Below are 15713 nucleotides of genomic sequence, written 5' to 3' on the forward strand. Positions count from 1 at the left end.
AACTAACCTTACATTTGACTTTGTTTATTGTGCTGCTTGTTTTCAGTCTGGGCAGTGTCCCCTCCTGCCTTTTTTCTCCACCACCGTACCAGAGCTCCAAACTCCTCGCTGCTCCTCCTCCATCTTTGTCCCAACCTCTGTCTTTGTCTCCGCCGGCAGGGGAGGGTTGGAGTGTGTTTGGGGAGTTTGAAGAGCGACTAAGAGGTACCCTGGATTGACTATGGAGATGGAAATGCTTGTTCCCCGGGGGTGTGTGTCTCTCCATGGGGTTCAGAGGAGACCTGGAGGGGCCCTGATGAGACGCTGGGGATCGCAGCCCATGGAGCTCCTCTTGAACTTGAGAGAGAGCAGCGGTCAGCCCCTCCCTCTCCTCACACTCCCTTCTTACTGTCTCCTGGAGTAACGCTACCTAGAGAGCGGTAACACAGAGACAGTAGATCAGGAAAGTGTATTAAATATAGTACTGAGAGCTTCTTAAACAATATTAGTTTCCCTTCAAGTAAAAAGAATGGCTAATTCTATATAAGCTTATTCCGTTTCATTCTAAGAGTGAGATAAGTGATATGCTCTCATGTCTGTGAGTACAAGCGGTGTTTAGCTTAGCTTTGCATACAAATTGGCCTCAAAAGCCCAAAAACACATCCACCAAAACCTCTAAAGCAGACAAATTTAGGCCTCAATATTGTATCTGTGCGAGCTGTGTACTATAACTGTTTCTTGGCAAACAACAGCTGGACCAAAAACAAACGAGCCTTGATATCACAGTGACATATCTAGGTTTTGCTATTGTCGTTTGTGTACAGAGACGAAAAAACTAAATCCGTGCTCACTGACGGTGTCGGCACATGCACAGGAATGCTTGGTGGAAGGATAAGTTGTTGCTCAGCAAGAAATAGCTCCAATGTGTAACTCCCACTAAACCACAAATTGTCATTTTTACATTTCTTTTCTTTAAGTATCTGATATTAACTGTACTTGTGTATCAAAAATAGTTTTCGGGCAATAAATGTACTTAAATATCAAAAGTACATGTACGTATACACTGTGGAGTGTTAGTTACTAATATGTTACAGCTGAATATGAGGCTGCATGATTTAAGATGGCCGTAAGCTGAGGGATAAGCACAGATTATGATTTCAGAGAGTGGAGGAAGAAGAGAGCAAAAGAGATTCAGGCGAGGGGACATGCACAAACCAAGCAGACAAAGAAGGAAAACGTTTTACTAAAATATAAAGAGAGACTGGGGTGCAGAAGACGATGGTGGTCATTCTGAGCAGCTTGCTGACACTGAGAAAACCAGCACAATCAACGAGACGCGGTCAGAAAGACCCACACAGGCAAGTTACCCTAACACAGTCACAGCGATCCAGTATTACTAACACGTACAGCACTAAAACCTGAGCACACGATGTTGCACAGAGAGAGACAGCATACAGACACAACAATCCACTGACTGGAATACAGATATGCATGAAAATAAATACACACATACAGGACATACAGGATTGTATTTGTGTTTACAGAATCAGCAAACAACCGTCTGTGCTGGGAGGTCGTCATGTGATACGTTACGTTGTTTACATCCTCAGGTCTACTGAGAAACGGAGCCTCTCACTGAGTCAGATCTGATTAAAACAAACTGCAGCTCTTGTTATGTGACAGCCAGACAGAAAGAGAAAAGCTGCTCACTTCAAGTCCCGAGCCAAAGTAACAAGGCCCCTCATAGCTTTCACATCGCTCTACATGCATTTCCTACCACTATGGCGCACGGCCATGAATACTGATCACTGGCTCATTTAATTACAAACACGTGCCATTTGAATGGTTTACATCATTACGACCATCTGCTGTTTGATAACAGACGCGTCTTTCATGCATCCCAAAATGGTCGGCTGACAATCTTGAATACTAGAATATAACAGAAGTTTCAGGCAGAGTCCTTTTGGCAGTCATCATAAGTCACTGGCACTCACATTTGGCACATATTTTCTGGCAATATAGTGACATACAGATTGTTTAATAGTATATAATAGCTGTAGTACATTTTAATGGTATCACATTTAAAACAAGGCCACTTCACTTTCATCGAGGAAATTACACTTTAATGACACAACGTAAATCTTGATGACCAGGATCCACTGAGGCCGCAAGTGATAATTACAGGATAACGGTGAATGCTAAAACATACAGACGAGGGACAAATTAAAGGGAAAGCCTGTATAAATGAGTGGAGAACAGTGTTATGCTGTTGGGGGCATTTTGGTAGCATGGTTTGGGCCCACTTGTCCCCTTAGAGGAAAGGGTCACTGCAAATCAGTAAAAAGTTGGTCTGAGGGAGAACCTTTATTACCTTTTTTCCTTTAATTTGTCACCCGTCTGTAGTTATAGTAGCTCAGGAAAAAGATGAATAAAGTCAGAAAAATAACTAAATAATGTCAGCTATACAACAATATCTATCTATAGTTTGCTAACATCAGCCACCATAAGCTACTCCTCCTACCAGACCATGTAAGGCTGTAGCTGCAAAACCTCGGAGTGTAATTAATTGATCAATGGTGCATTTTATTGCCAATCAATTAAACTTCAACTTATATTGTTGAAACAATTTAACTAATTTCAAGAGAATATATTAAAGCAACATTATGTAACTTTTTGACCTTAAAATAACAGCTTCAATGCTGAAACTGTGGGGGGCGCCAAATAGCACAAAATGCCAATTTCTACATAATGTTGCTTTAAGCTTCCAATCAATACATCTCTTTGCTAACATTAATGTAATCCACACTTGGTCTGTGTTGTTCATCATGTCATTCAGAACTGTGTCAGCATGAAACCCATTGATATAGTCTGCCTAAATTGCATGATAGAGAAAACACAATAAAATATGGTGTTTTTAGATGGATTAAACATAGTATGAGACTTTTAATATTCTGATAAGCCAGACCAGTCCATCAGTTTCCCCAGTAATGTGGTCCTGTCGGATATATGACACTGCGTAAGGAGCTCCCTGTTGCCGCAGTGCAGAATGATTATAGGTTAAAGGATGATCCAAAACATATGTTGTGATAGTGGGAGTTGTGTGTGTGCTCCTGACGGTAAAATATAGCAATTTTTCAATTCAATTCAATTCAAAGGGGCCTTATTGGCATGAAAGTTTTACAACAATGTTGCCAAAGCATCAAAACACAACTTGTCCAAACATTCGGACAGAACAAAACAAATAACAACACAAACACAACACCAAGATTGATTTACAATAATTATATATACAGCATATACAGTGTGTGTGTGCGCGTGTGCCTGCGTGTGTGTGTGTGTGTGTGTGTGTCGGTCATTCACTGTCCCTCAGGTTGTGGCATGTTGACACATATTGGGCAGCAAGATACGCCCTGTCTCCTTCTCCCAGGAGTATTTTTAATTTTGATATGTCGTTCAGCTCTTTGAACTCTGAGATTACCGAATTAAACTTATTAAAATAAATGTTCCTCGTTTCGTTGAATGTTTTAAATTGTAGGAGAAAGTGCATCTCTGTCTTAACCTCACCTGTCTTGCAGTGACCACATGTTCTGTTTTCTTTTGGTTGCCATGATTGTTTGTGTCTTCCTGTTTGGATTGTCAGTTTGTGGTCACTGAGCCTGTACTTGGTGAGGATCTGTCTTTGCTTTCTATCTCTGACAGTAGAGAGATATTCTGCTAATTCATAATCTCTTTTTAGGGCTAGATAACATTCTAATATACTTTGGCTTTTAGTTTCTTCTTTCCAATGTTCCCGATAGGTTTCTTTACATTGTGTTATAATTTGCTTTACTCTGATTGGTGTTTGGAGAGCAGTGTTGTTGTGAGGCTGGTCAGACTGTGTCTGAGAGGGGGCAGTTCGCCTCAGTACCAGCTGACATAGGGGACTCTGTTCTGGGCTCAGCTCTTGAGTTTGGAGGGCTTTGGAGTGGAGGGTGTCTCGGGGGCTGGATTTCAGGTTGTTAAAAAAGTTGAGCGTTCTCTTTTGAATGTTAATTATCAGTGGGTATCTGCCTAATTCTGCTCTACATGCATTTGTTGGTGTGTTTCTGTGTACGTGTAAAATGTGTCTGCAGAATTCTGCATGTAAAGACTCTGTTGGATGTTTGTCCCAACGGGTATAGCTCTGATGACTGAGTGGACCCCAGACTTCACTACCGTACAGCGCAATGGGCTGGATGACACTATCAGATATTTTAAGCCAGATTTTGACAGGAATTTGGAAATTATAAAATTTTCTATTAATTGCATGCAGGGCCCTTCGAGCTTTTTCTTTTAGTGCATTCACTGCCATGTTGAAACTCCCTGATGCTGTAATGGTTATACCAAGGTAGGTATAACTCATGCTATATTCAATGATATGATTATTTATGGTAAATTGGTGTTTGTTCTCCTGACATCTGGGGCGTTTTTGAAAAATCATGACATTATTTTTCTTCATATTTACTGCCAGGGCCCAGTTCTGACAGTACTTTTCTACTATGTCCAGCTGTATATCCAGCTGTAGCATGTATCTCTTCACTGCCAGGTGCTTAACCACTGTATGCACATATGTTGGAAGAACCGTCTTGACTTGTCAGTGTACACATCTGTCTGTCAATGTACGTACATACAGCTCTACCATGGGGATCTCTCTCTGTGCGTGTATGTCCAAATCTGTTCAATGGGGGAAATCTGCCACTGATGAAGGACAGACACATAGTTTTTACACTCACATTTTGTGTGTGGTTTTCTTCGTATGTGTCTGTAATTGTCAACATGTGTGTTTGTGTTAATAGGTGCCTATATGCCACTACTATATCCATGTTCCATGTGCAGTGTGTCACGCCTTAAGCCATTGTATGCAATCATTGTCAGGGTGTGTGTGACAGTTTGCACACATGTGTGGGAGGCAGTACATGTGTCTGCAAGACTTGGAGTGTGAGTCCCCTTCCTGTTCGTTTATATGCAGGCATGTGTGAGATCCTGTGTGTGTGTGTGTGATGTCGTGCATGCCAGTCTAGCTGTAGAGAGAGACAGCCATCATTAGGGGCTCCTAGTGAGAGCAGGATTATAGGGCTAGTAGATGGAAGTCACACGCAGACCCGCAGAGCCCCTGCTTTTAATCTAACACTGTAAACCACATTCCACCGACAACACACACACACGCACACAAATTATATACCCACATGTGTAAAAAACGCAATCAAAGACCCTCAACAGCATATACTGTATGTAGGGTTGCTTTCAGGCTTGCATTAAAAGTGAGCGGCACACCCAAACGCAGATACAACATTCGATGATGCACAGATGCTAATTTTCGACCTTGCGTGTGCTCTGTGTTCTGTGTAATGTGACCTCAGTGCTGTTAGTGGGAGGTTAAAGGTCAGGCGTCTTTTCCCCCCAGACACAGTGACCTTTTCCTCTTGTCCTGGTCAATCTGCAGCACAACAAGTCAGAGAGCGAGAGGAGGGGAGGGGGAAGGAGACTATAAGAGACAGGGAGGGGGAGAGTGAGAGAGAGAAAACATAAAGAAAGAAAGACAAAGAAAAAAGAGGTTGGGTGGGGCAGAGAGAGAAAACAAAAAGAGTTTCAGACTGAATAGGGCGCTACCAGAGTGTGTTTGGGTGTGTGTTACTAATTTCCAACGTCATCTCTACACTGTGTTATTCATAGAATAACATGCGTGTACATTATTATATATAAAAGTGTTTTTTGTTTTGGTTTTCCCTTCAAAGTGATTGTTCTGAAGTACTGCTTGTGTATTGTTTTGTCTTTGCTTTGTATTGTTGTCTAAATTGTGCATGCTGTATGTGACATCTTCAACTATAAATTAAAAAAAAAACATCTGCAGTACTACTGTTATATAATATTTCTTAAAGACATTAGTCTTCAATTTAAGATCCAAACATAATGTTAACTTTTCAATTCCTTCCTTTTTGTCAATAAAGCCAACAACAGTGATGACTTGTTGGATACAACTGTAAGTAATGTCCAAGTTCATGGAAAACAATGGGAAATAATGGCAAATATGTCCTTTAAAGCAACAGTTCATCCAAAAAAGAAAATGTGTTTAATTTTGATCAAAAACTGAACTAAAAAACTGAAAGTTGGGTGAAGTTTCGTAGTCCAGAAAACATTTATGGAGCTTCACAGCAAAACAGCATTGCAGAATTCTCCTAAACAACTGAAGTGGATGGAGACTGGTTTTAAAACGTAAAAAAACAACCAGAAAAAAAACACAGAGTGGCTCCATACAGCTCATATAGTGCATTCCAAGTCTCCAGAAGCCCAGAGATCCCAAAGTGTTATGAAAAAAGACTTTACTTATACCCTTGATGTGTGATCAGGCTTGTGCACCCACTTCAGATTGGGTGATAATTTTGGTGCGAAAAAGGGTCTTTTCAATAACTCTTTTTCAAATCAGTTTGGGATCTTGGCACTTCTGGAGACTTTGATTACACTGGATGCGCAGTATGGAGCCATTTTGTGTGTTTTTTGTGGTTGTTTTTTCAAATTTTAAATAAGTCCCAATCTGCTTCAGTTGTTTAGGAGAATCCTGCAACGCTGTTTTGCTGTGAAGCTCAAGAAATCTTTTGTGGACTACGAAACTTCACCTGACTTTCTATCAGCACAAGGGTGAGGAGATAATGAGAAAATTTTCATTTCTGGGCGAACTTATCCTTTAAACACTTAAATTACAGTAGCACAGTTCTAATCTTTTTGTTCAGTGTTGTGAAATTGAAGCAGATTTTCTCACCTGATTTTTGTTGCTCAGTCCTAAAATGACACTTTCGTCCTGGTTATTACTTTGATGTCTTGAAAACTGCCTGGGACGAAAGGTCGCTCGTATGCCTCAACGCTTAATAATGAAAATGCCTATTTGACGCTGCAGCAGTATCTTGGCAACAGAGCGATATCACAAGGTCATGATCAAAACCTGATTATCTCTACCCAACACACAAGCACATACAAACACCGATAGATCAATAAAACTTTTATAAAGAGATGGTTGACAGAAGATTGGGTCTGAATTAGAGATAACAACTGCGAGAGATCATTAGAGACAGGACAGAAGAACAGAGTCAAAGGGCGAGGACTACAGAAAGAAAGGAAAAGAAAACACAAAGGTTATCCTGTGGGATTATACTGATTGATCTGCTCTAAAACTACAAGCACAGAGCAGAAAAAAATGACCTCTTTTAAATTAGATGAGAAGGAACAGAAAGAAAAGGGTGGTGGGGGGAAGGAGCTGCTGTGCCGAAGGTCTATGAATGACATAAAAGAGCATGTCAGCTGTGAAATTGGCATCAGGGCACCTTGAACTGGCTGAACCTATCCGGACAGGCACTCTGAGAGGGAGACGGTTAAAGAGACAAAAAGGGAGGGCTGGTAGAAGGCTGTCGAACTGCAGCAGTACAAAGCCAAGCTAGATAAGAGAGTGAGGAGGAGGAGGATGTGATGAAGGAGCGATGAGAAGATACGAGACGCTGATTTGACTTAGTGAACAAATGGATGCACATCTCCCGCCTTAATTGATGAGTCTTCTGTTATATTATTTGTATTTACATATCATCTGCCTTTACTGAATCCTCCTCAGCTTTGACACTGAACCATTTTGCCAAACAGAATTTTATAGAAAAGACCCCGTTGTTTTGCAGCTTTCAATGAATCTTCTATGGTGGCACACAATGGACAGTATAGTCGCGTTTGAGCAGTATATGAACAACTGTCAACTGTTCGGCACGAAATGTGAATTTTCAGTGGGATCTTTGCCCTCTCATTTATAATTCAACTGGTAGTGTTTACATTTTCTACAGAAGACATCCTCGCAAAAATGAATATGGTGTTTGGCTGACGGTTTTATATGTCTTCAGGATTTTAAAGGTTTGTTCGCACGTGTTATGTTTGTACACAAGAAAAAACGGCTGTTTGCTTTAAGATTTTACATTTTTAAAGCTGCAGTAAATCATATATTATATTAACAATGGATGTAATGTGAAAGGTGTCGTTTGTATTGACAGCCTAACAGTCAGTTATCATCGGATCTGAATTTCCACTCAGTTGCGTGTTAGCATCTTTCATCCCTTTGTTTTGGTTTTACAACATTACTTTTTAGGTTGACTCTCACCGTTCTCATCAGCCTGCCCAGCACCGAACAGCAGATATAGTTAGCAACTAGCTGGTGAACAAGAGCATTCAGCGAACAAAGAGCCATATATTTCCTTCTTGAGTTGGCGGAGAACAAAACCAGAGCTAAAAGAACATAAACATGACTCAAAATGAATGCTAATTTTGCTCCTTATGTGCTGGATGTGTAATTAGGCAACTGTTCGCCAGCTCATTGCTGTAATATATTTTATAGTTGTTGGTCCCCTGAGTTAGAACAGAAGTCTTGAAACACGCTGCCCAAAATTCCTGGAATAATCCACAGAAGGACCTGAAATTGTCAGAGGTGATTATCATGGGGAAATTAGGTCAATTTTAAAGATCACTAGAATAGTACTCTTGGTCAGAATGTTGTTCCCTTCGTAATCGTATGTATGTATCAGGTTGCTTTTTTTTTCTTGATTTTATGTTGCACTTAGCTGAATATTGCTAACGTGCAACAGTTGGATGTGTATGTCTGTATTGTGTTTACTGTTGTAACATTGTTTATACTGCCCTCTTGGCATCACTTTATAAGGTAAATGCTTTGTTTAAGGCTTGTTTTGCTGCCCCTAAGGATGCCCCTTGCTACTACTATGGCAAAAAGATGAATCAACACTGTTTTTAAATAACATGTTACACTTGAAGAATTTGCTGGCCCTGTTTCCAAATCTCTAATTATGAAGCTTATGTGAGGAAAAGAAAAAATAAAGAAGCAGGATACAATCTAGGAGAAATGACAATTAAAGATCTAATCCACACATATATTAAGGTTTTCCTTTCACAAGTTTAACTACTAGAAACAAGATGTCTTCTGTATGTGCACTGGAGGATTCAGGTTTCCACATCACACTTGTATTTGCTGAATACTGGACCAGGATTGGCTCCCAAACTATTTTATGATGTCACAAATTATGCTCATAGGCCTGCCTCTTAAAATCAGGTTTCCACTGGGCACAGCAAATATTTCACACTTTCAGTAGATGAATGTAAGAACAGTCTTCTAGTGTCAAACTCTGCACATACATCATTCTGCACAGTGAAGCTCGAACATTCAACTGTGGGAACAAGAAGAAAAACACATTTCAACCACAGGGGTACTTCACCTTTGAGGGGAAGGTTGAGCTAGAAGACCATAAGTGTGTGTGTTTGTGTGTTATGACTTTGTGTATTAGTGGTCAGGCAGCTGTGTCGTGACTGCTCTTCTGGTGAAATTGTTAACAAACACATACAAAGACCGCGATACGCACATACACACAAAATTATCAGTCACTCTTGCTCATCGCTTTAGGATGCTCTCCTTCCTGTCCTGTCTTTGTTCTTGTTCCTTCACTCGCTTTCACTCACTCCCTCCCTAACACACATACACACACACACACGGACACACACACAGTTGCCTTCCTACATTCCTTCCTTCCTTCCTTCCTTCAGGCTCTTCATATGTACGCCTCATCCTGCTCCCCCTATGTACTGCCTCCCTCTTTTCACTTTTTGTTCCGCAATTTAATTCAGCTCCACTTGGATGGTGCTGGCACAGAAATCCATCACTGCACTCTCTGCTGCCAAAGCAAATATGAACTCTGTCTGCCTCTATCTCTCTCGCTCTCTCTCTCCATTTAAACCCCTCTCACTCACTTCCTTTAGCTGTGACCACACTCACACAGACACACACTGACTAAATTTAATCCAGCTCTGTTTGAATAGCATTGGCACAGAAACCCCACCAGGAGAATATATAAAACGAATGCAAATCTCTCTTTGTTTTTACATGTACAATGACAGCTGCTTTTGTCTCTCTATTCTTGTGAGGACAATCGAGCGCCACACAACTGAGGAACATCAGCATCATGCATGCACAGACACACACCTCTTCTCGCAGTTCAGCATTCCTCTCAGTCAGCAGCTGTAGTTCAGCTTCAGCTCGGCTCAGCTGTAGTGCCTCCTGCTGTTGAGAGCGCCGCAGCTCCTGGTGAACCTCTTCCTCTCTCATCCTCCTCTCCTCCACCCTGCTCCTCCTCTCCTCCTGCAGCTCATCTTGCAGTCCTCGTAGCTCCTGCTCTCTCTCCTGCAGCTAGAGAAAGAGACAAAATAGATTCCAATTTGTGGATATTTGACGTGTTTGGCCTAAAACATTGAAATGTAGAGTAACTAGGAGGACGGCTTCGGATTTCCCGCCTGTCATCGCAGCCTCAGACCACAGAGACAGCAGCTGCTTTAAAAAAACACTTCGCTTTCCGGGGAAATCCTTCTGCAGGTAGGCGGATGTTAGGGTGGTTACCACACAGCAGTGTGAAAACCCCTTAAAACATGCCTTGTGTTTGTTATTTTACCCTGAATGGGACCATGATTATAAAATTAAGATCATGCTTCATTGAAGAAGACTTGAAACCAGCGATTAAGACCATAAACTCCGTAGGAAACTGATGTCTGAAGTAATGAAGTGAGAAGTAAGGTAATTTTCTCATAAGCTTCCATAAAATCTGACTTCTTTTTGGAACCAGTGAAGTCCCAATCTGCTGGCTGGCTATTTAAGGCACTTCTACATTAGTTTCACTTCGCAGACCTCGAGGCGCCGTCAATATTTTATACAGTTAATGTTTTTTACACTGACTCAACCAAATATGTTCCAAAATTACAGGGGAATCCAGATGACGTGAATGTGACCAGGCTTTGGTGTCATATGTCGGGGGCAACATATTTTCTGGGTTGTTTTTTTTGTCTACAGTTTGCACAGGAAGTGGGTAGGAGGGGAAGTTGCAGTGCCAGACACAGTGGGAGCTGAAGAGGTTGAGTTGGAATGCTAGATTTCACTACCTGTCACATTAATAGTCTGTTGAAGCTTCCTCATGTTTTGGTCATTACTCATACTGTGAGAGAGGATTCTGTGGGCGGATTTATATTTCAGGGTGTGGGTAAAAGCCAGTTCACCTAATGTGTCATTGTTTTCTGTTGTATCACCCCCACTGTCTGGATTTAAAGTCTCTCTCTCCGAGTCTCTCTTCCATCTTTATCCCATCAGTTCACGCAGAGACTAACCACAGTGCCATCCACACTGTCTGCATGCATGTGTGTGTGTATGTAGTGTTTCTTCATAATGGTGTTTCCCATGATGTGGCAGGCATGTAAGGGAACTAATGACACACACACACACACACACACACACACACACACCATACACACAGCATAAATAGGCCTACAGACAGTAACATAGGCTGACCAGACAGGAATGACACGCAGGAACAAAGTGGGAACTCCCGGTCTAAAATTCCTTGAAGGCAAAAAGTCACAGACAGGCAGACAGTGGACGTGAAAGGGAAGTGAAGCAACCAAAGAAGAAGGATGGAGAAGAAAAACATAAATATAGTCAGTGTAGCCCTAGTCTATCATACATCCTCTGCAATCACTGTCCTCACGTCATCTTTTCTGATTTCCTCTCAAAATATGGTGAATGAAACCAGGAAGGAAACAGGAAAACTAGAGAAGAGGGAATGGAAAAAAACTGAAAAGAATAAAATGAAAATAACAATTATGCACTGTCTCTTACAAATTAATTTCATTTCTACATTTCTACATTGTATAATTGTGTTGTAAGTAATTGTATTTTCCGTCATGCATTTAAATTTCAACTTAAGTAAAAGTACAAAAGTATTACCATCAAAATATACTTAAAGTACCAAAAGAAAAGTACTTATTAGTCAGAATGGCCTGTTTCTAATAAAGTGTATTATATTAAAGTGCATTTTAATTATTGATGCATTATTGTGTTCATCACTTAAATGTTGAAGCTGGTAAAGGTCGCTACTTTATATACTGTAGTTTATATGATGAGTAGCTTGTGTTTTTTGACTTAATCTTAAAAGGAGCAGTATGTAAGATTTGGCCACCTGTAAAATTCATACTCCAAACAAATAGGGGGCAGCATACTGTGCATAAGTTTTAACAAAAAATCTTACATATTGCACCTTTAAAAGTAAACAGTTACTAAAATGTCAAATAAATGTGGCGGAATGAAATGTTAAATATTTGCCTCTGAATTGTAGCGTGGTAGAAGTATAAATAAAGAGAAAATGCAAATACTCATGTACAAGTACATGAAGTACAAGCACTTCAAAATTGTACTTAAGTACAGTACTTGAGTACATGTACAGTTGATGTTCAGCAGAGGTATTCACCTTCTCCTGAAGCTGTGTGCTGCCTCGCTGGTACTGAAGAAGCAGCAGTTGGTTCTTCTCCCTGTCAATCATAAGCTCTAACTCCGCCTCCCTGCGAACCTCCTCCATCTGCTCCCTCAGGTGCAATGCATTCTGGGTTCTCTGCTCTTCCAGAGCAGCTGAAAGCTATAAAGTCAAAGATGCATTTACAAACCAGTTTATTTGTTGATTCTCACACACAGTAACGCCAACACTAGTGTACAAAAAGACTTTACCACAATATCAAATACACTTTTCATCATCAATAACATTAGTGTATATTTAGTGTGTGATGATAACTCCAAGTAGAAATTCAGTCTAGCCCACATCCTCAGGCCTGTCTCTAATTCAGAGACCTAAAAGAGGCCATGATGTGTTGATTTTTCAATGATGTAAACAGGAAGGAGGAAGGTCACACACAGCTTTGTCACAGAGTTTAACAAGAAGCTCTGAGACAGACGTGAGGAGACAGCAGTGGTGTATCAAATTGCTGGGTACAAAACACTCATACAATGTGAAATACATCTAATGAAAACCATTGAAAGGTTTTGTCCTGCCAGGAAAGGTTTGTGAAAAGAGTTGGCATTGTTCTGTAACCCTTTAAAAACACATCAGTGCTTCTGTAAACACATTGACTCTCAAAATACTTTTTTCTATCCACAGTGTCTAACCTCTAAAAGACACTAGACAAACGTGTTATTGTTCCATGTTGGGTTATATATATTATCGCTGGTGCGCGCTCTAAATAGAAGCAATGTCTTAACCCCTTTCAAAATAAACGAGTGGGACTTTGGTCATGCGAAGCTTTGTCACAGAATGAGACTGACCTTGTCATCATACTGGCAGCCAAAAAAAAATGAAAATGCCAGTTTTGGCTTTTGTAAGAATGGGGCTGGAGTTGAATGCCTCTTATTTTTATTCAGGCTAGGCCAAGGATACCTTGTTTTCTAAAGATCAGACAAACTGAGCGTCGGCACCATGGGCTGGGATCATTGTGGCTGTGAGTGAGTGTGTGTGTGTGTGTGTGTGTGTGTGTATGTGTATGTGTTTATCTGTGCGTGTGTGCGAGTGTGAAAAAAGAGAAATAGTGGATGTGGGCGTCAAAAAGAAAAGGGCGGATTGGCGTGTGAAAATGTGTATATTTGGGCCTGTGTGTGCGTGTGTATTATGCTTGTGGTTTGGAGACACTGCATGAAAGACTAAGATTGCGTGTGTTGGATCAAATGAGAAAACACCACTTCCTCTTTGCAGGGTGAATGTACGTGTGAAGAGTGTGGATGGTTTATGTGTGTATATCCTTTCGTGTGTATTTGGATGTGCTGTGTGTATGTACACAGCTGTTGTTTGTATTTAAAAAAGTGCAGAAGAGTGACCACTTCCCTTCTATGAGTTTAAGTCAGGAAGCCTATAATGAACAATAACCTGTATGGACATGTGTGGGAGCCATCATAGTATTTACGTGTGCAGCACATGTTTTACTGTGTGCGTTCATCTGTCATACGAAATGAGTGAGATTTTTACAGTTTACAGTATGGTTGGCACTTTTTGCGATCTCTCTTTAATCACGGTGACCAAAAACGCTTGATGACATAGTGGGTTTCTATGATGCAATTTGTGGGGTGAAATATGTTTTTGCTGCAGAATTGGGTCAGTGGTTAAGATCAAATATGTCTCAAATGAAACATAGAGCTCAAACAACACAACAGTTAGCAGAAAAAAAATTCAACCATCGGTGCAATACACTGTATATGTGCAGTAAGTATCTGAGACATCTTGAGGTTCTGGCTGACTAGTGAAAACTTCCCGACTGATGAGCCACTGAAAAGATGATGGAGAAAATCTGGAGCGACATCGGACCAGATTTTAAGGTAAAACAACATATTTGATAACCCGTTAGCTAATGTTAGCATTCAATCACTTCCTAGCTAACATTAACGTTTGATTACATCCACTTTGTTTCACTTTCAGGTTAAAATATATACTATAGTATAATAGTGTCAAAGATGTGCACTGATATTTTAACACTGTAACACTATCAAACAGTAATGTTAGCTAGGAAGTGGTTGAATGCTAACGTTAGTTGTTGTCTAACAGTTGTTTTACCTTAAATAATGGCCTGATGTCTCCTAATTTTTATGATCCATTGTCTTTTCAGTTGCTTATCAACCAGGAAGCATTGACATTACAAAAAATTGTATGATTCCTATGTTTTTTTGGCTTGCAACCAGAAACACATCAGTACAATATTCGAGCTTCCCACCCTGAGCGTGATGTCAAAGGAAAATGGGTGCCATGTGAATGTGGTCTATTAGCAGACTGTTTTATAAAGAGCAGGAGAGGATGGTGATGACATGACAGCTAGGTGAGAAGGCTGCCAAGCGAGAGACCACTGTTCGAGAACAATTCAAGACCACCGTTAGCTTCCCATTTCCACCGACAAAACCAGAAAATAGTGGAGACAACTGCCAAGCGAGTCAGTACTGTTTGCCAACCATTTCAACTAGGTTATTTGTGTGACCGTCTGAACATTTTGAATCCATCTTTGTGGCAACAGAACTGGATATTTTTGACAAGATTTCGGGACATTTTCTAGCCGTGTTTGTGCCGACAAAACCGGGTATTTTTAGCCAAAACGTGTTTTTTTCTTCCCCTTACCCAAGGAATTTTTGTGCCTAAACCTAACCAGATCATAAGCACAACGTTGTCACAACATAAAATTAAAATTGAACCTAAAAATATGTAAAGTTTCAGAAATGTACAATGCCAACATTTGTTTTGCTGATTGTTTTAGGTTACCTGCACCTGTGTAAGTGCAGAGAATTCCCATTTTTTTCCTAAATTTTATAATTCGTATGCAAAGAGTGTCATGACTGGACAGAATTAAAACAACAACAAGTCATGATGGTAGACAGCTAGAGCATTGGACCCCAACCTCAACATTTGTATCATGGTCCTAAATCTTAAAACCCGTTTTTTTAAGCAAAGGCACAGCCCTTTAAAATGTACAGTAACAAAAAAATTATGTGACCGAAACAAAATATGAGACAACAGTGATTCGATTTTATTCGTCTCTTCGTCTTTGTTGTGACATGGAACTAAACCTCAGTGACTCTTGCCGCCAGACAGGCAGACAGTCAGACAGTGCAAAAGACACTGGCGCACTGTTTGACTAATAAAAGACAGACTGGTTTTGTGAGCGTGTGTATTTAGTTTATCTGGTGTCAAACAGACTGGTGGTCTTGGAGCCTCATAATCTTATCCACATTGTGTGTGTCAGGATCCTCCCTGTTAAACTCCTGTGAACTGTGACAATGGCTTGGATGCTGTCCTAACGCCTATTTACTCCGACACACTGGAACGAAATGTCTGCCAGTCATAAAC

At 40.5% G+C, this 15713-nt stretch overlaps 1 protein-coding gene across 1 annotated transcript in view; it reads right to left on the reverse strand.

The window, feature by feature from the left end:
* Positions 1 to 15713, reverse strand: part of LOC141020083 (uncharacterized) — a 28417-nt gene that overhangs the window by 1351 nt on the left and 11353 nt on the right. The window contains exons 3-5 of the mRNA XM_073495139.1: positions 12315 to 12479; positions 10010 to 10213; positions 90 to 409 (exon numbers count right to left, since the gene is read on the reverse strand). Coding sequence (XP_073351240.1) covers positions 90 to 409; positions 10010 to 10213; positions 12315 to 12479 — 689 coding nt within the window. The remainder of the gene's footprint in view (positions 1 to 89; positions 410 to 10009; positions 10214 to 12314; positions 12480 to 15713) is intronic.

This window comes from Pagrus major, chromosome 2 (genome assembly GCF_040436345.1).
Source record: "Pagrus major chromosome 2, Pma_NU_1.0".
Classification (NCBI taxonomy): Eukaryota; Metazoa; Chordata; class Actinopteri; order Spariformes; family Sparidae; genus Pagrus; species Pagrus major.